General features: G+C 43.0%; 1 protein-coding gene across 1 annotated transcript in view; it reads right to left on the bottom strand.

The window, feature by feature from the left end:
• Positions 1-21,063, bottom strand: part of NUP155 (nucleoporin 155) — a 91,904-nt gene that overhangs the window by 13,413 nt on the left and 57,428 nt on the right. The window contains exons 19-31 of the mRNA XM_073621435.1: positions 17,754-17,820; positions 16,776-16,891; positions 16,587-16,690; positions 15,437-15,570; positions 14,769-14,960; positions 13,386-13,524; positions 12,006-12,141; positions 9,566-9,719; positions 7,122-7,226; positions 6,848-7,002; positions 5,060-5,189; positions 2,850-2,963; positions 1,060-1,180 (exon numbers count right to left, since the gene is read on the bottom strand). Of these exons, the coding sequence (XP_073477536.1) occupies positions 1,060-1,180; positions 2,850-2,963; positions 5,060-5,189; positions 6,848-7,002; positions 7,122-7,226; positions 9,566-9,719; positions 12,006-12,141; positions 13,386-13,524; positions 14,769-14,960; positions 15,437-15,570; positions 16,587-16,690; positions 16,776-16,891; positions 17,754-17,820 (1,667 nt within the window). The remainder of the gene's footprint in view (positions 1-1,059; positions 1,181-2,849; positions 2,964-5,059; positions 5,190-6,847; positions 7,003-7,121; positions 7,227-9,565; positions 9,720-12,005; positions 12,142-13,385; positions 13,525-14,768; positions 14,961-15,436; positions 15,571-16,586; positions 16,691-16,775; positions 16,892-17,753; positions 17,821-21,063) is intronic.

Here is a 21,063-nt window from a genome sequence, read left to right on the forward strand (position 1 = left end):
CCTGAAAAAGCACTTTGAAGGGATCCGGTTGCATGGCTTGCCCCAGTATAGGATATTCCTTTGGAGCTCAGCACAGCACATCTTATTGGTGACCAACACCTAAGACATTGCTGAAAAAACTGAAGTATCCCCAGTAAGGGGAGGGGTTATATAGGGGGTTTAACTTCCTGTCTAGGGTGTGACCAGTGTCCAATCACCTAGGGATACTCATATAACCCATCAGTAATTACTGAGGTGTCCCGTGATGTATGAGAAAAAAATATCCTGTTCTCTTTGTATTGCTTCCTTTGTTTGAAATCCCTGGTGTTCCTGCCAGCGTCCTATTAGAAACTGACCACACTAAGCAGGAGAACAAAGCCTGGCAAGTTCTTTAGCTATGCTGGGAACTCAGCCTGCTTTCCTTCAACGATCGGACTTGACGATCCTGACATGCCCCCGCTGCACAGCCATTCACTGGGAAGCTCAGTGTACTGTTGCTTTTCCTACACCCAGCTCTTATGCATTTAGGAACAGAAGGAATGTGATCTCTTATAAAAAGGAGGGAAAAAGGGTATTTATAATTTTTTTTTTTTTATCTATACAGAAATGTTTTGCCTTTTGTTTCAGTTTTAAACTGAATGGGCTGTTTTACAAGGTAAGCGTTAACAATCACTTTAAATTACTATGAGCCACAGAACAGAGGAAAATCTAGCCTTTTATAATATACTCAGGCTTTCACAAGGATTTTATAAAGGAATTCTGTACTAAAATAAACATGTAGCCTGCCATTTCTGAACTTTTTCTAAAAATGCATGGCTGTCCACCTGACCCCCCAATAGCTTTGATACTTTGAGTCATTGATCTAGAATAGGTTTGCAGATTAAGGTGCTGTATAACAATCTAGTATTTTTTTAGGAGGAGGTTTAGCAAAGTTAGCCCCTATTATTCTTTAATGACCAATGTACATTAAAATCTGTGTCAGTTATAAGGAAACCACTTCCACACCCGACTGCAAACTATGCTGACAAAAGATCAGAAAGCAGCCTACACATATTCCATAGCTGAATGCAGTATTCATACCTCTTTCTATGATTTCCTGCCACAAATTCTGCACCAGAATGGGATCTGAATGGCCAGCGCAGTGAATGATTCCCAGCTTACACTCCGATAGTTTGAATGGATCTGCAAATTCCCCATATAACTGGAGATGTAAACAGAGAGAAAAAAAAAAGAAGAATTAACAGATTACATGATTAGGTCATATAAATAGTAAAAAGGGTAGAATTCCAACGGTACCATTTAAAAAGCATCTAAGAGGGTTTAGCAATTCTGCCTGCTTTTCACTACAGTTCCAGGCAAATCTATAGGGAACCTGTCAAAATAGAGAAAGCGGAGCTGCCATTGTTGGCTCATTTCTGAAGGTACCGATGTGGTTAATATCCTAAACCTTGCTTCACCACCTTAACCACTTGCTTACTGGGCACTTAAACCCCCTTCCTGTCCAGGCCAATGTTAAGCTTTCAGCACGGTCACTCTTTGAATAACAATTGCGTGATCATGCTACACTGTACCAAATGTACAAATGAAATTTTTATCATTGGTTTCCCACAAATAAAGCTTTCTTTTGGTGGTATTTAATCACTGCTGGGTTTAAGTTTTGCTAAAAAAACAAAACGAAAAAAAGACCAAAAATGTTGAAAAAAACCCAAACAGTTTGTTATAAAATCTTGCACACAAGTAATTTTTCTCCTTCATTGATGTGCGCTGACGAGGCTGCACTGATAGATGGCACTGATGGGCACTGCTGGGCGGCACTGGTGGCAGTTCTATGCACTGGTGGGCACAGATACTCGGGTGATGTCTCACCCTCTTCGGGACCGCTGTCGCTCTGACACAAGCTGGTGACGGGCTTTTTTTTTTGCTCACGCTGTCAGCGCGAGCAGAAAAAAAGTCGATTACCTTTCTTTTGTTTACATTGTGTGATCAGTTGTCATTGGCTGACAGCTGATCATGTGGTAAGGGCTCGGGATGGTCCCCTTATTCTGATCTGTGATCAGCCGAGTCTTATTGAGTCGGTGATCACAAAGTGCGCCGCGCAGCCAGCTCATGCAATTAAGGGCCGTGCTGTAGCCGTCATTTGGCTATAGCGCGGGCGTGTAGCGGTTAAGTCAAACCAGCCAAGTATTGGAACATTTGCTACATACATGTTCCAGGTTTGGAAAGAAGGCAAGGTTGCACGTTTTAGTTGTTTATGACCTTTAAAAGGACATCTACACCTTCAGGAATTTCAGTTCTCTTAATTAATCCTCCCACTGCAAACCACATGGTCAAATACATAACTTTGTTTCCATTCCAGTGTTATCTCCTGTGCAGCCCCTGCCTGCTGCTGCACAGCTTTTGCAACCAATACGTTTTCTCGTACGATGCCTGAACGTATGATTTTTGTTTAATCAGTACAGTTGTTGTCCGAAAATACAACATGTGACATCACTTCCGATTTTTTATTCTGTCGTACGAGAATTTGTCTCTATAGTAACCTCTCCATTTCAACTAGCATGCAAAAAAACCCACAAAAAACAAAAAAACAAAAAACAGACGATCTGTCGTCTGATTTTCAGATCCTGTGTACAGGGCTTTAGGCATTAATATTTAATGTTTGTTCTACCCTTAGGTGCAAAGGGCTTAAAGTAGTTATATGAATGTTGCATGCATGATACTGCGTTTTGGCCTGTAACTGACACAAACCTGCAATTCTAAATGCAAAGTCAGCCACAGATCATAAACTGATTTTTTGATTGACTGCCTCTAGCTCAATAACCTAGCACTAAACTACAACCATCTTATTTATATATAAAAAAAAAAAAACATACCTTTGTAACATCCATAAGCCCTGAATCCAGCTGAACCACAGCATCTTGAACTGAAGGATGATCTGAATATCTCCTGATTAACGTATCCTGGATCTGAAGTTGTATTCTAGCAACCTGATACCAAACAAATAGTCTGTAATATAATACTAATATAAAGCATAAAGACACACAGAAATGTTAACACTCAGACAAATGAGACACTTGGGATCTGCAGGAGATCCTGGAGCATCTTTAGACCAGTAAGCTGCTGGTATGGTGATGTTACTCCAGATCTCAAGAGGATGGGGATCAGAGATTTATAAATAGTTAGAAAATTGTACAAAAAAACAAAACCAAACCCCCCTTTTCAATACCTGATGCTTACTAGATCTAGATAAGAATCCATATAATGGACACACGTCCTCATCTTAACACTACATGCTCAGTTTAGAGAGGTTTGCACAGAAATCCTAAATATGTAAGGACTCAAACGATCAGATGCATGAATGAGATATAACACAACAATTGGAAAGTCTGCATTCACTACAAACTGACGGAAAGCTAGTTAGTGACTTACGTGACAGTGTTCATGTACTTCAACGTAACCTGGGTGAACACATTGAGGTGGATTTACTAAAGCAAATAGACAGTGCAGTTGCACTCATTTGGTGTGAGGACACACTGGATGCCGTCAGTTGCCTTTGGGCTACTGCTGGGGACCAATGTGTCCCTGTGCCTTGTGGGCTCCTTTCCAGGCAAATCTGCCCTTACTTTATCCACTGTTATATGTGCTCCAACTTGGAGACTCTAAAAACTATAGGGTTGGGACCGCAGTATACAGAGGAGCCTTGACGTGGGCACCGCAGGTTCCACATATATTTGCAAATGTATGCAACGAAACCCTCTGATTTTAACGTGAATAGTTAGACAGGGTTAATTTGGTTTGTTTGCAGGCTAGCTGGTAAGTGTGCTGGGAAAATTTGTTTGTTTGCACTCATTTTCCTTAAAGCTTAGTGAATGTGGTAAAGCTCTGCTGATTTCCATTATCCAATCATGTGCAAGCAAAAATGTTTATTTTTTTCTTATTTTCCTTGCACCTGATTGGGTATTCTTTACAAAGTGAAGCAAGCCAAGGGTCGGCGGCCTGCACACAGCCAGCCACCGCTGAATGACTGGCCCATCAGTGCCCTTGATTAATAGAAGGGCACGTGTACATTTTCGCCACTGTCCTCTTTATTGGACAGCGGTGAGTGGCCAATATCACAGGGCTGGATGGGGGCGGGAACTACTCGAGTTTAATTTTTCATTAAACAGCAGGTGATTGGTTGCCAGGTGATCTAGCAACCAAACACCAGCCTGTTAATGTGAACAGTTAACTGCAGCAGCAGTTCCTGCCCCCATCCAGCCCCGTGATATCGATCTCTGCTGTTCTGCTTGCTGTACACCTGTGTAAGGTAGAGTTATACCTACACAGAGGACACTACAGTGGTGGGGTTGTGCAGGGGACAGAGAATGCTACAGTGGGGTGGGGGGGGGGGGGGGGGGGGGGGGGGGATGGTGTTGTGCAGGGGACATTGCTATAGGGGTATAGAGGACACTGCAATAGGGGGGGACCCTATTAGGGACCCCCATCACCCCCAAGGGCAGGAACCCCATTATCCCTAGGGACAGGAACCCCATCACCCCCGAGGTCAGGAACCCCATTTCCAGACTATGCTGACTGGCAGGGCTGGCGTCAGCCACCCTTGGGTGCCAGGATGGGGGAGGAGGGGGGTGGGGGTGGGTGGGGGGTGGCAGTAAAATCTGAATCCCCAGCTACATACTTTCTCAGGGTGAACTAGGTTTGTATTAGTGAAGCACCTTAAAGTGAGGTAAACTACAGTACAGTTATTACTGTGTTAGGATTTTTATTATCTTCATTTATTATCAGGTGAATGCGGCCCTCCATGCATTTACATACATTGAATCCGGCCCCCAAGTGGAAAAAGGTTGCTGACCCCTGCACTAAGTTCTGGGGAAAATGAGTGCAACTGCACTTGCAAAGTGTACAGTCCTTTTTGAATTTAGTAAATCTACCCCAATGAGTAGACTAGCTGGTTACCAATAGCAAATAATTTGTGACCCTTTGCACTGAGAAAGATTGTGGGAGTTCTGACAGGTTTACTTTGATGTTATATATTGGCATAGAATAATAAAACCCTACATATGTAAATTATTTATAAAAACATTACCTCCATTTTCTCTTCCAGCTCATGCAGGAACTCTCCATCAGCAGGTAGAGAAGACATTCCAGTAGAACTTTTGGCACTTAGGATGGCTCTAGACAGGTACTCAATCCTCAGCTTTAGTAAAATGTCTGTGCTGGGAGGAGACAAACATAACTATGCTTTTACAACAATACAACACAGGGTTGATATTCACAGTACAGTATACTAAACTAAAATGAGAAAAAAAAAAAAAAAAAGATTTTGGCATTGGTACCCAACATATGTTCCCCACTGTCTTGTGGGCTATAATCGTGTACAGCTATCTAACAAACTTAAAGTGGTTCTAAAGCTTAAACAGTTTTTACCTTAATGCATTCCTTGCAATAAAGCGTTTGTTAACCCAAAAAAAAAAATCCTGCTCGTTTAAAGCATGTTATTTGACAAAGTGCTTGTGCTGTCATTTGGCCCCCTGTAACACCTGAAATACCTGGCTGATCCTGCCCTTCCCCTGTAAACTTACCGTGTGTGTATCATGGCTGCTGAGCCCTGACCCCGTAGTCAGTGTATGTGCCTCCGTCATCCGCAGTCCGCTCCTGTGTCCCCCCCCCCCCTCCCCTAGATGCCTGTCTGCTCGTGACAGTGCCACCCCTCCCCCTCCTGCTGCTTGCATAACACTAATCTGTATACACCATCAGCGCTGCCTCCTATTGCAGTGTTCCCCTCTGTGTGTGATTTATAAAAATAAATGCTGCAAATACCTAATTTCAGAGCCGAGATCACGATGACATGACTGGCCAGCTCTCTCCTCCTCCCCTCCCGACTGACGTCAGCAAGGGAATCTCGGCCCCTCCAGCTGCATCTGTCAGAGGAGGAAAGGAGAGAGCTGGCCAGTCATAATCGCAATCTCAGCTCTGAAATGAGGTATTTGAAGCATTCATTTTTATGAATCACACAAAGAGGGGGACACTGCAATAGGAAGCAGTGCTGATGGTGTATACATGTTAGTGGCTTAACAACCACTTTAAGCTAAAAAATGTTTAGACATCAGTTTTGGCCCCTCCCCCTCATTTTACTTACCTGAGCCGTCATTCAATACAGCGCTGTGCAGGTCTGCAGTTCTTCTCTCCTCTCACTTCCGTGTTTTACTGGCTTTGCTGGGGCACTGGGAGCCATTGGCACCTAATGCTGTCAATCAAAACCAGTGACGAGGGAGCAGAGCTCAAGTCTCGTGGTCTGTGCCAATGGACGCAGCAGCGGGCTCAGGAGCGAGCACGCACGAGTGCCCCCCATGGGAAGCAGCTTTCCAATGGGGCACTGGACAGAGAGGAGCCAGGAGAGCTGGCGAAGAGGTTCGGGACACTCTATGCAATTCCATTGCACAGAGCAGGCAAGTATAGAGAGGTTTGTTGTTATTTTTTTTTTAATTTCCTTTACAATCACTTTTAGCTGCAAAGTAAACTAGGCTATTTTCCAGATGGGTTTCAGCTCTGGGCATTTATCATCAGTACCTCCATGACATTAGGAATATCGCTCTAGAAAACCTTTCTAGCTTCTCCGCTGGCCACTTTGCCTACACCCAACACAATACACGTGCAAACATCTACTCAGTATTCTTTTAAGACTATCGCTTTAACTGTAGAAGAGATAAAAACACAAAGACAAAGCTGTGCTGCATGAGGAAACTTGACATACAGATGTTAAACATGTAACAAGGAGTACTATTAACAGAGGTTTTCTGATATGCTTTGACAAAGGGCAACAAAAGAAGAAGAAGCAGGACAGGAATTTGAACTTGGATATAGCAAGGTCTACCTGGGCATGTCAGCCAGCTTGGCCACAACTCTTGCTGCACTGCTGAAATTACGGTTCTTCTCATAGTATCTCCACTGAAGATCCATATAGCGCACTTTGTTTTGATCAAGCTTGGCCATGCGCACAAGATGAGGCTCCAAAAATGGAGAGTTTAGCTGTAGAACATAACAATCAGAAAAACGTCTGATATTTACACAAGATGAGGTTCACACAGAAAAACATACTCCAAAATATGTGCAGGAAAGAAAAATGGTTAGACAAAAGATATGCTCACCTCGAGCAGTTTGTCTGTTAGATCTGCCTGTATCAGCCAATTAAACAGAGCAATGTTGAAGAGTTCGTCTGTTGAGCGTTGAGCCAATTTCAGCATTTGTTCAAACTAAAATGAAAGAAGGTTATACATCTTGTGATTTTAGATTACTGGATACAAAATATTTCAACACTGAACCTCTGCTTAACCACTTGCTGACCGACTCGCATATATAAAATGTCCTGTCAACAGGTGGTTATTACAAGATCATGGCTGCAGCTACAGCCATTTTTTTCAGCCTGTGATCAGCTGTTTAACACCTTTACAGACAACCACTTTTACAGTGTGGGGAAGGGACACCCTCCCCCCTTTCAGCCATCCGGGAACAGGAGAGCCAAGGACCACAGTAAGCTGTTGGGACAGCTTCCCACAGAGGAAATGGAGGAGTATCTGTGCCCAATCTCCTCTGTGATGAATGAACCCAGAAGCGACAATGATTTAGTCTCTTCCGTTTTAGAACTTACTGGCTACAGCTAACCAAGCATGATCTGCGCTTCATTTCTTGCTTTCGAGGGCAAGGAAGACATTTATCAGACCCCTCATGTCTTCATAAAGAGGATCGGTCACTGACCAAAGCTATCACATATCAGCTTGATAGCCCACTTGTAATCGTAATAAAAGTTAAATAAAAGCAAAAATACTACATTTAAATAAAATTTTAAAAATTAAAAGCACCCTGTTCCTCCATAAATACACACAAATGCAAACACATGCATAGGTCCGGCTCGCTGACGTAGACGGAGATTTCACCACGTGTGTGGTATCGCCACAAACATCAGAGTGAGAGCAATAAATATAGGGCCATAAATCAATTACTTCTACACCAGGGGTGTCCAAACTTTTTTCAAAGAGGGCCAGATTTGATGAAGTGAACATGCATGAGGGCCGACCATTTTGCCTGACATTCTTTGAACCATTAAAATTCATTCTAAGTGTGTTTGGCCGAGCACTAATACACTGCCCAACAAGAATTCTCTTGCCTTTGTGGCTGTGTGTGGTGAAGAGATGAGCTTGGGCTTGTTATTTGGATATACCGTATTTATCGGCTTATAACATGCACCTTCACTTTAAGAGGGAATTTTCAGGAAAAAATATTACATTTTAAATAAAGAACTGTGAAGCAAAATAAGGGTCAGTGCCCATCTGCAGCCTCACAAGTGCCCTGAATGCAGCACCTCCCATTGTCCTGAATGCAGCAGCCCCCATTGTCCTGAATGCAGCAGCCCCCATTGTCCTGAATGCAGCAGCCCCCATTGTCCTGAATGCAGCAGCCCCCATTGTCCTGAATGCAGCAGCCCCCATTGTCCTGAATGCAGCACCCCCCATTGTCCTGAATGCAGCACCCCCCATTGTCCTGAATGCAGCACCCCCCCAATCGCCATCAGTGCAGCCTGATTCACGCCCATCTGCAGCCTTGGAGGGGACAAGCGCCAACATACATGAGAAATTCCCGTTTCATCGGCGGACTCTTTAATTGAAAATCTCGCCTCCCATGATGGACAGAACAGTCATCCAATGGCAGCGCAGGAGAAGGACTTCCTTTTACAGAGGCCGCCATGTAAACAGGAAATACTCCTGTATGTACGGCACTTGTTCCGCCCCCTCGAAGGAAGCCAGCATATATATATTTTGTGGTCCCCGGCACTCAGGGATTCTTTGGGGGCCACAAAAGATATACATGTCAAAAATTACCAGGCGGGCCGTCCGAAACCAGAACGCGGGCCGTGATTTGGACATGCCTGTTCTATACCGATAACCTGTAAAGCGCCACAGTTTTTCGCCATTTCACAGGCATGCGCAGTTTTAAATCTTGACATATTTGTTATGTATTTAATTGATGCAACATCTTTAATATTTTACCAAAATATTGGGTATTATATTGCGTTTGTGTGTGCGCACCAAAATTCATTTAAGTGTATTTTTTCCTGAACATCTGCATATGATAGACAGCTGCGCAAATATTGTGTGACATAAAAAAAATTGCACCAGCCATTGTATTTTCCAGGGCTTCTGTTTTCAGAAAATATAATATTTTGGTGGTTAAAAATAATTTTCTAGCAAAAACAAATGCGTATTTTAACCTGTGTGAAAAATATAAAAATTGGCAGTGGTTAAAAAGATGTACACACACACACACTAAAATCTAAGGGCTTGTGTAATTTGCTGTTAAAGAGGATGTGCAGGACAAGCCTCCATTATGCTACCATTGGCTGTTTTGTTGAGTGCACTGCAAAACATCTCACTAGGACCTGTATTATAATAGGTCTATTGGGCTGCTTTGCACTGTACTTGGTGGCTCTGGCAGCCAAGAGTAACTAGCCCACACTGAAAAGCTGTGTACAGAGTACTGAATGATAATCAGGTATATGTATAATCCACAGAGAGTGAACTACACAAGGATGTCTTACGTGAAGTCCAGCCTCCTCGTTACTGAGCATGTTGGGATCTGAAGACAGCACAGGAGGACCCGGCTTTTTGGGTACACTGGGAGACTGGGGCGCTGCTTTACTCTGGTTCACCAGTTCTTGAAGTGTGTCTGTGATACACTTGTAGCAGTTTAATCTGTAGAAAAAACAAACAAATGTTCTGGTTATCAAGAGAAACCCAAGACAGTATAATAAAATATTATAAAAGTTCTCTTCTCAAATGCTACCAATATAAGGATAAAGTATATAGAAAGTAGGGGCGCGGTACAAATAAATGGTGTTCCTAAACCCCCAACAAATAAAATGGTATTAAAAAGGTTCAGTTTTTTTTTTGTTTGCTTTTTAAATAACAAACATGTCATACGTACCTGCTCTGTGCAATGGCTTTGCACAGAGCAGCCCCGATCCTCTTCTTCTCGGGTCCTCCGCTGGCCCTCCTGGCTCCTGCCCCTTGACCAGTGCCCCTCAACAGCAAGCCACTTGCTATGGGAGCACTGGTGAGTGCTTGCTCTATGCATCAACAAGATACAGAGACGGGGGCCTCGGCCCTGCCCCACATGCTCTCCTGATTGGCTCATGGGGGGCAGACACTGAAGAAGAGGAGTGGACAGTGCTGGCGGGGGACCCGAGGAGGTGGTTCGGGGCAGCTCTGTGCAATACAACTGCACAGAGCAGGTAAGTATAACATGATTTTTTAATATTAAAATAACAAAGCTTTTAGTAACAGTTTCATGACGGTGTGACAAAGGATCAATAGGTTTTATTGTGAATTTATATTTAAAGTGGTTGCCTTCTTTGGTTTAACCTCACTCCCTTCATCAACATGCTAACAAATTTTTAAATGAAGCCCGTTTTCATCATATGCCTTCAAACCCACTAATGTCATCACTGCGTCATCATAAAGGCTGTGCAGTTTAACCACTTCAGCCCGGGAAGATTTGGCTGCTGAATGACCGGGCCATTTTTTGCGATTGGGCACTGCTTCGCTTTTAACTGACAATTGCACGGTCGTGCGACGCTGTACCCAAACAAAATTGACACCCTTTTTTTCCCACAAATAGAGCTTTCTTTCGGTGGTATTTGATCACCTCTGCGTTTTTTATTTTTTGCGCTATAAACAAAAAAAAGCAACAATTTTGAAAAAAAAAAAAAAAAAAAAAAAAAAAAAAAACCACACAAAATTTTTTACTTTTTGCTATAATAAATATCCCCATTTTTTTTAAAAAAAGCTATTTTTTTCTTAGTTTGGGGCGATATGTATTCTACATATTTTTGGTAAAAAAAAAAAATAATCACAATAAGCATATATTGATTAGTTTACGCAAAAGTTATAGCGTCTACAAAATAGAGGATAGATTTATAGCATTTTTATTATTTATTTATTTTTTTTTACTAGTAATGGCGGTGATCTGCGATTTTTAATTGGGACTGTGACATTATGGCGGACACTTGACACATTTTTGGGACCACTGGCATTTATACAGCGATCAGTGCTATAAAAATGCACTGATTACTGTAAAAATTTCACTGGCAGGGAAGGGGTTAACACTAGGGGAGCGATCAAGGGGTTAACTGTGTCCCCTGTGTGTTTTTCTAACTGTAGGGGGAGGGGACTGACCTAGAGGAAATGACAGATCGTGGTTCCTAGCCATTAGGAACACACGATCTGTCTTTCCTCACAGAACAGGGACGTGTGTGTTTACACACACGTCCCTGTTCTGCCTCCCGTGGTCGCGATCGCTCATGGCCGGCGGTCATCGCGACTGTCGGCCACGAACATCAGCACCCACGCAGTGCCTGCTATCCCGATCCTGCGAGCCGATGTACAGTTACGACGCTTTGCGGGATCGTGCCGACCTGCCGCAGTATAATGATGGTGGCTGGTCGGCAAGCGGTTAAGGCAAGGAAACACAGTGAAGAACTCATGAAAAGAGGGAGGCAGGCAAGTTTTTTTTTTTACCAGGCAGGCTGCACTCAGGAGGTTGGGGATTTACTTAAAATACAACTTAAAGCGGGGCCAACGGTAAAAATACTTACTTTAGTTCCAACAGTCCATCGTTGGTCCAACGTCTGTTAAGTCCCTTGACAGAATCTTCTCCCCTGCTTCTTCTGGGTGCTGGTCTTCGACCTGCTTGACTGTCTGGCGCAGCATGACGTCACCCCTGCGCATGTGCAGTCATCCCAGCACAAAGATAGAGTGCCGGGATGGAAACAGAGCTGCACGTGCAGCTCAGTTTACCATGTGCAACTACAGATGGAAGAGGCTTAAATGGCAGCTTCCTTGGCTGTATAGAATAGGTGGGTTTAGTTTCGCTTTAACTACAAGTGAATTTGTCCTACTAAAAAACAGGCTAAACATGCTGTCCTACTGGTGTACGCTCTCCGCTTTAAACAACTCGCAGCTATTGGTCACAATAGACACCTTTCTTGATAGGCTTGTAAACCAGCTGCATCCTCTTCTGGCTCTCCATTCTTGTGGAAGTGCAGCCCAAGACCCTGGGGATCTTTCTTCTCAGCAGCAGTAAGACCGAGCTCCACAACGCCCTCATAGAAACGCACTGAAAAAGAGAAACAAAGCCTGATTTTCCTTCTTTTATTGACAGCAGAGGTACTGTAAGATGAACAGCATCTCCTACATTGGCATTAGTATGCCTAGATTACTGAAATAGTGCATCTGTCTGTGCAAAGTGAGGAAAGCACATTTTCATGTATTAATGTAGCGACATCAAAATGCACAGTAAAGAAGTGAAGTCTCTGTGCGTGGGTCTACCCTACCATACCCAAAACGGCACTACTACTGCACACATACATAGTTGCAACCGTTCTTTGTTACAGATACCCGATCGGTATTAGTGACTGCCACATCGCTACACTCCTAGGAGGACTACATTGTTACAAGCCATGCCTGAATGAGGTTTTCCAGGTGATGTCTACATCAGATCAGTGAGTGGGGGTCAAGGTAGGTAGCAGTGGACTGTGCCTCAACGCTCAGTAGTATTGACAGCATGTATTGGGAGAGGTGTGAGAAAATATGGGGCGTGAGGGCTGGGACAACACCAACCCGATGATCACCTGCATTCCCCTGTTATCTCCACACAGCCAAACATATCCCCTACCTCCAACCTTGCTATTATGGTTGCACAGATACCAGTATCGGTGCCGATACTAAGCATTTGCCCGAGTACTTGTACAAAGAATCGCATCTGAGGTTTGAACAGGAATGTGGTGTGACTCCTGTCTGAATCCCATGCAGTTTACCACACACCGCTCTGGTGTGAACCCAGGCTGGTCATAGTGACGTCAGTCTGGGTTCACACAGAAGCGGTGCAGGAAACCGCAAGGGATTGGGACAAGAATCGCACTGCATCCTTGTTTAATTCACATGTGATTCTTTGCAGTGTGATTTGAGCCCGTTCATTTTGTATGGGCTCAAATGGCACCGTGCGGTATTGGTACTTGGTATAGGTGAGTACTTGAACACAAGTATTGGTACTCGTACTTGCTCTTAAATCAGGTATCAGTGCATTCCTACTTGCTATGTATAGGGTGTGCATGTATGTGACATGTATGTATGTGACAGATTGGCAATTCCTTGAATAAAAAGGTACCTGTGGCTTCAAGAGAATTTGCAAATGTATGCAACACAAACCTCTTGATAAAAGAAACATACATGTAGTTAGCATTTTGACAGGATTCTGAGAAAAGCCGATTCAGTATTTTCATTCACTAGGTCTAGGCAAACTAACGCAGACCAATTTTAACACCCAATAGTCAATGTTTGTATGCTTAAGAGAAACTATACCTTGCCTATACTGGATGCAGACATTCACCAAATCAACCTGTTGACTTATCTTCTGGTATTCCCGTAATGACTCTCGCAGCATCCGCTCTTTGTCATATTTGTTTTGTGCCTGGCGGGACCTTTGCAAAAGCTCATTTGCCTGATGTGTAAAACAAATAAAGCAATGATTATTTGATGAAGACAACATGTAAATTCCATCAAGAAAATTAAAAAGAGTAACTAAAACTTTTGCTTTTAAGTAAATGTGGATAACTGAATGTACATAACTATGCGCTGAAAAGATAAAACTATTAATTGTCAATGTATATGACAATAGAAATATTTGTCCATTATACAACATATTCAGTACGCATTTTTCAGATTAGTATTGCTAAATAGTGACATACTGATTTTTTAAATAATGATGCTGAATGCTTTAATTATATGTAAACACAAACAGGAAGAAGAGCACAGAGGCTCTGGTGCAAAACCTTTTATTCAATAAAAATGATGTATATAAAAACAATGCACTCACAAAACGTAAGTAGATTCGAGCATTACAATCCACAGATAGACATCCCTCAGCATGAAGCTTCCTGCAGTGGGCTCGCAGGATGTACTCCAGGAGATCAGATGTACATGACAGTGCGCAGCCGCCAACAAGCTGCACACTCTGTCAGCCCTCGTAATCTACTTGTGTTAGTGAGTGAATTGTGTGTAATATATATTATATATACATACACACACATATCCATACATATATATTTATATACACATACACACACACACACACACACACACACACTCACTCATTTTTATTGAATAAAAGGTTTTGCATCAGAGCCTGTGCGCTCTTCTTCCTGTTTGCGTTTCCACAGTTCCCGCTGATTGGGAGAGCTGCATGGTGGTGTGAACATTCAAGACTTAATCCCTTTTATGATGGACTAAACAGATGGACTACCTGGGACTTCTGTCTATAGGTCGATTAAGACCTAAGTGCCAGTACTGTACATATTGCGTTTCTTTAATTATATGTAGTCAGCCACTAAAAGGAAGTATACACAAAGTAGTTAAAAAAGGAAAAGAAAAGAAGTCACATAAATAGAATGCAACAGCAAGTGATGTTTAGTTAAATGCTGCATTAACTCAGGGTTGAGCACACAGTAAAACACTTCTTACAGCATTTGTTGAGGCTGATTTACTAAAGGAGTTGAGAATAGTTGCTCAAATTGCAGATTCACTTTAAAAACCTGGATTAAATAAAAAAACAGGTATTTGCTTTTCACATAACAGCAAAATTGAACAAAATCTTCACTCAAATTATTGACTAAAGATCCTCAGCGCCATTAGTAAATCATACTAAATGTGTTCATCTCTGTAAAGTTGGATTTACTGATCTTGTACCTTGGAGCATACGGCATCATCAGGGCTGTACAGCATAGGGCACACTTCTTGCAGGTGAGAACTGATTCCATCCACGGCTGCATTGTCCCGGATGTAACAGTTGATTAGTGAAGCAATAAGAGCGCCTATTAATTCCTTGTCTCTGATTACAAGATCTTTAAAGGTGGTGATCTTCAGCTGCTCTTGTAGCTCCTGGCATATGAAAAGAAGGTTAGTTATGGCATCTTACAAAGTAGGTATACAGGGCTTTATAAAACAAACCGCATAACAATCCACTGACTAAAGGCCCCTTTAGGTGTGCTGTGTTGTGCCGTGTTACCACACACGTTAACATCAGTTAGACAAAGGCAGCCTATTTATTTGGAATGGGCTGCCAAGGCACCTCAAACAGGACCCCATTTTGGCAATGCAAAGCATTACATTGCTCAGTAGTATATTACAATGAGCTGTAACGCAAGCCTGCCACTTAAGTACAATGGGATACCATTTAAAATAAATGGCACTACTGCATGCATGGTGTGGTACCATGCCCAGCTAGATCATGTTCACTACAGTAATGCAGAGGTGTGAAGCCAGCATATCGAAACCCGAAACAAAAAAAGCAATATATTGTCCTATGGAGACAACGATCACCCCCCTGTAGGGTATCTTTAGAGATCATGACTAACCTTCTGTAGCTCTGCTGCTATATAGTTGAACTGATGTTCACAGAGCAGTTTCCAAAGTGCTAAGGCTTGACATGTCTTCCTGACCAACTGGTGGATCCCCTGGAGAGAGATCTTTTCTGCAAGCTGGGCTTCGCCTGAAAAAAAAAAAAAAACTCATGTGGTTAAGTCAACAACTACTGCACTCAGAGCAAAGAAAGCTCTAGGTCAGACAGTGAAGGAGCATTTCATGGCACTTTTAACTCTGCAAGTGTTTGACCTCACCCCAGCACTGCTAACAGGCAACATACTGACAAACAGTGCCCATGGCAAAGATGAGAAACTGCAACCCCTCCCCTTATGTGGGCTCACACCTCAGTCTCAGCACAGCGCCTTCTGGGAAGGAATGCAGCTTCTCCTTCTTCCCCTCTCTGGTCCTGTGATATGTCACATGACAAGGGGAGAGATGAAGGTAGGCAGTCTTCCCCCACTACGGATTAGTGCAGGGACAGGAGTGCAGACTAGCACACTTATAAAGAATAAATTGTATTCACTAGCAACACAAGACTCCTTCATTTCATTTCAAAGGCAAGTTAAAAAAAAAAAAAAAAAAAAAAAAAAAAAACTATAAAAAGTCTGTGATCCCATGCTGATAAAATAAGCTCTAGCTGCTGTATAAAAAACACAAAATGATATAGACTACATAAAAAAAAAAAAAATTCCAAGTGTTTTAAAAGTAATAGTGATAACAATGTGGTTCAACACACACACACACACACACACACACACACACACACACACGTGTATATATACACACTATACCCATCAGGCCTGTACCACAGAGACGTGGAAGTGCTCAAAAGCCAACTTAGCTCTGTGCTACAGGTTGTGAATGGGCTGGCAGGCACAGAAGCTGGCAGCAGAAACATGAGGGCAACTCCCGTGCCTGTTAGTAAGATGCAGGAGAAGGCCAAAGCTCCCAGTCAACACTGGCCCTCCTCAACACTGCACCTGGGGCACGTTCCCCCTCTTCCTGGCCCTGCCTGTTAGCACAATAACAATGCGAAAGAGCCTAAAGGACCCTAATGCTGCCCGTCCCTCCTACAGTTTGCTGTATTATTAGACACCTTTAAACAATGCTGACCCAAAAGCATTTAACATATATATTACTTACTGTGGTATTTCCTTTGCAGCTCCTGCTGGACTTGCTGTGAGCTACCCATATCGTGACGGCCAAGGCCAACCAGCCTCTGCTGGATGTTCACCGGAGTTCCAAAGCTTTAAAAAGTGTAATTTTTAGTTTCTTACAATACAACTTTTCTGACTTTGCCAATACATACATTCAACACCTCTTGCATCTTACCTTGGGTTGCCTAGGGAGCCTACAGCAAATTGTGAGTTTCTATCCAGAAATTCCAATAGACCTTTAAGCTCCTGAAGAACAGATTCTATAACTAGTGGGGAGACGCTGCTATCGATCTGCAGGAAAAAAAAAAAAAAAAAAAAAGAAGAGGATTGAGGAAATTTCTCTATTTGATGAAAATGCTTTTAACCATGAAAACATTGAAGGTAGGCACACAGTTAGAGGAAGTATTTTTCCAAACTAGTATCTCTGACACAAGCAGACGCAATGTGCACATTCTGTACTTCGGACACTTGGGGCGGGTTGAGGCCCATGTAATGTTAAAAATGATTTAGAGAGGTTTTAAAAAGCTGTGTCCAATGTGTAAAGTGAAACGTTTAATATTGCATGATTAAAAATAAATCTGTCAGGAAAGAAATGCAAGGGCTGTCAATGCTGAATTGTTTTTCAAAGCTTAAGCTTCAAGCAGTTTTCTTGGTCATTTTCTGCACCTGGAAGAAATGGTTGTGTAATGTGTGCGCTGCCACTTACCTGGCAAGACATTCCCTACAAACATGAGGAAGAGGGGATGAAACAGGAAGCAAACTGGGCAGAAATATTCTGCAGAAAGGAAGACACTTGCCAGCTATGACGCAAGAGTTTACCAACTAGTGAAGGATGAATATGGGAGACTGTCCGAGGGCTAATACCTTCAAAAGACAAGCTACTAACGGCAGGCTCCCATATTTATATCCTGATAGGTACCAATGAATAATAAAGGGCTCTAAATTCAAACAGCAATAGGCAACAGCAAAAATCTAGTGGCCATATTTTTGCTTGGGTAAACACAGAGTCTTGAAAAATAATGGTATCCACATGTTGTTGCACTTTCAGGAATAAGTAAAAATCTGTGAGAAGCTATTTTTAACATTCACTGAATAGAGAATATAATTTCAGGCGGAATTTGTTTGGGAGATTGGGAACAATGCAGAAACCTACCGCTATGACGTCTCTGTTGCCAAGCTTGAAGGTTTTCTCAACAGCCACACTTCCATCCCAGATGTTACTGTAAATTAACAAGTAGGGCACATAAGTACTTTGCAGTTACTAAAAGTGAAATGTTAAAATCACCACTATACACTTTTGTTATGTAACACAAAGTGGAATTTACCAAGACTGAAGCAGCCAGAATCTGTTTCCATTTTGAAAGCATAAAATGGGACTTTACCAGTAACAGTTTGATAACAATTAACGTTCTTTAACAAAAGAACATACATTCCACATTAAAAATGAAGCTACCAAAATGCAGTTTGTGCTTTAAATTGCCACCAGCATTGCTGCCATTTTGTTGAAGCTCAGAGCAGTCACTTGCCTATTGGAAACTCTCCCCCTCTCTTTGGTCTAAAACTAGATCTCACTTTCTGTAATAAAAATGTGTACATTTCCAGCCTGGATGTCCAAGCCTGCCTGCATCCAGGCTCTGACATCTGTCCATAATTGCAGCTAAACGCTCTGTGTGGCTACATGCGAACAGCAGCGGCCGCTGTCAGCCCACCATTAGCTTAAAATGGCTGTGTAACCACTCCTGAACACATGACAGCAGGAATCTTGGGGCCACATGTAATGTGAAGGAGGCCTTACAGTGATGATGTTCACAGGCTGCCTGCTGAGAGAGAAAAGTGGGAATATCAGGGCGATAAGATCCTTAAAAAGGTGTTGTAAACCCTCCTTAAAAAAAAAAAAAAAAAAAAAAAAAAAAAAAAAATAACAAACATACTTACCTCCATTGTGCAGTTCGTTTTGCACAGTGGCCCCAATCCTCGTCTTCGGTGGTCCCCCAGTGGCGCTATGAGCACCTCCCCGCATCGGAAAACTACCTATGACAGTGATGGCGAACCTTGGCACCCCAGATGTTTTGGAACTACATTTCCCATGATGCTCATGCACTCTGCAGTGTAGTTGAGCATCATGGGAAATGTAGTTTCAAAACATCTGGGGTGCCAAGGTTTGCCATCACTGCCCTAGGAGAAGCGCTCTCCCTGGGGGTTACCGTGCGGGCACGCTCCCGAGTCCAGCATTTGCGTCCATAGACACAGAATGCCGGACTTTTTATTGTCATTGTAGAAAACAAATTTTCCCTGGCAACAGAGTTTGTCCTGTCACCTCTCTTGATTTTAATTTTCTCTCTCCTTAATCTCTGTTCCCTCAGCACATACTGTCTTTGCTGTTGTAAACCCCCCAGCAGCAGATTGGCATCTAGTAACTCATTGATTATCCACACAGCGTTGAGAAAAATAAGATTTTTTCGTCATACTTACCTGAAAAATACATCACAGGACACGGAGTTAAGCTATTGTTCATTACCTACTGGGCTATATGCCATTTCTAGGTGAATGGATACTGATAGACAAAGTCTTAGACAGGAAGTCCGTCCCCATATAACCCCTCCCATACAGGAAGTACTTCAGTTTTGTAACAAGCACTGAATCCTCAAAAGAGAGTAGGGACCTCTGTGTCCCGTGATATATTCAAAGAAAAGGATTTTACAGGTAAGTATGACAAAAAAAAAAAAATCCTATTTTCTTTATCATACATCACAGGACACAGAGTTAGGCTATTATTCATTACTTACTGGGATGTCCCAGAGAAATAGCCTTGGGGGAGGGAGACACCCTGCCAAACAAAAATAGTCATCGGACTTTAAATGGCAGCCTGCAGTACACTACGGCCGAAAGCCGAATCTTCGGCTGCTCTAACATCTACCAGATAAAATCTTGTGAACGTATGCACTGAAGACCAGGTAGCAGCTTTAAAAATCTAAGCCACAGATACCTGATGGCGAAAAGCCCAGGAGGCTCCTACACCCGTGGTAGAATAAGTGCTCACCCTGAAGGGAGGAGCCATACGTTTCAGACCATATGCCTGAATGACCAACTGGTGGACCCAATTGGCAAATGGAAGGTTTGGAAGCTGCCTGCCCCTTCTTGTAAAACAATAAAAAAAAAAAAAAAAAAAAAAAAAAAAGAATAAATAGAGTCCGATCCTCAGATCTCCGCAGATCTAGACAAACTCCGACTGCCCAGACGACGTCCAAGGAATGCAGTCATCTCTCTTCCGCCGAATAAGGCGGAGAGAAAAAAAAAAGGCAAAACAATGTTGATTCAAATCCTGATTTAAATGAAAGGTCGACACCACCTTTGGCAAGAAAGTAATAGGATACAAAACACCTTGTCGTGGTGAAGAATTAGGTACAGTTCCCTACATGAAAGGGCCACCAATTCTGACACAGTTCTAGCCGAGGTGATCCGGCCATCAGGAAGGATATCTTGGGTGACAACAAGACTAATGGAATTTACTGGATGGGCTCAAATGGTTATTTCTGTAACACAGACAGCACCAAATTTAGGTCCCAAAGACACATAGGTGACCTAATGGGGGGAAGCAAACGAGTTGCCCCCTGCATAAAGGTTCGGACCAGCGAATGGGAGGCTAAAGGCCTTTGGAAGAATAATGACAGGGCTGAAATCTGACCTCTGATTGTACTCAAAGGCAATCTGATTTCCACAGCTGACTGTAGAAAAGAGAGAATTCTCCCAATCACGTATTGCTTCACACAAAGCAATATAAGTCTTCCAGACCTTATGATAAATCTTCCTAGTGACCCCTTTCCTAGCATTCACTAGGGTATACACCACTGGTCCTGAGATGCCACAATCCTTCAGCACCCTGGCTTCAATAACCATGCCGTCAAATTTAGAGACTGTAAATTGGGGTGGAATATAGGACCTTGAGACAGATCGGGGTGGCGCAAAAGCGCCCATGGCCCGTCTATTGCCAATCTCGCAATCCCTGGGAACCAGGGCCTTCTGGGCCAGGCTGGTGCCACCAGAATGACTGGAACCCCCTCTCTCTGAATCCTGTGAAACAAATGTGGAAGGAGAGGGATCGGGAGGAAAAAGGATAAACCAGGGAGTACTGGCTCCATGGAAGCATCTGCTCTGATTTTCAGGGGATTCCCTGTTCGGGACACAAACTGACGTAGCTTGTTGTCGAACCTGGATGCGAATAGATCAACATCTGGCCATCCCCAACGGTGGCAAATTTCCTGGAACACCCTCGTGTGTAGGGACCATTGTCCCAGGCAGATCTGCTGGCGGCTGAGATAATCTGCCTTCCAGTTCTCTACCCCTGGAATATGGACCGCCTATAGAACCGGCACATGTGCCTCTGCCCAGGCTAGTATGTGGTTCACCTCTTCCTGAGCTGAACGACTCCTGGTACCGCCTTGGTGGTTTATATAGGCCACTGC

The sequence above is a fragment of the Aquarana catesbeiana genome, linkage group LG01 (assembly GCF_042186555.1).
Source record: "Aquarana catesbeiana isolate 2022-GZ linkage group LG01, ASM4218655v1, whole genome shotgun sequence".
In the NCBI taxonomy this organism is placed as follows: Eukaryota; Metazoa; Chordata; class Amphibia; order Anura; family Ranidae; genus Aquarana; species Aquarana catesbeiana.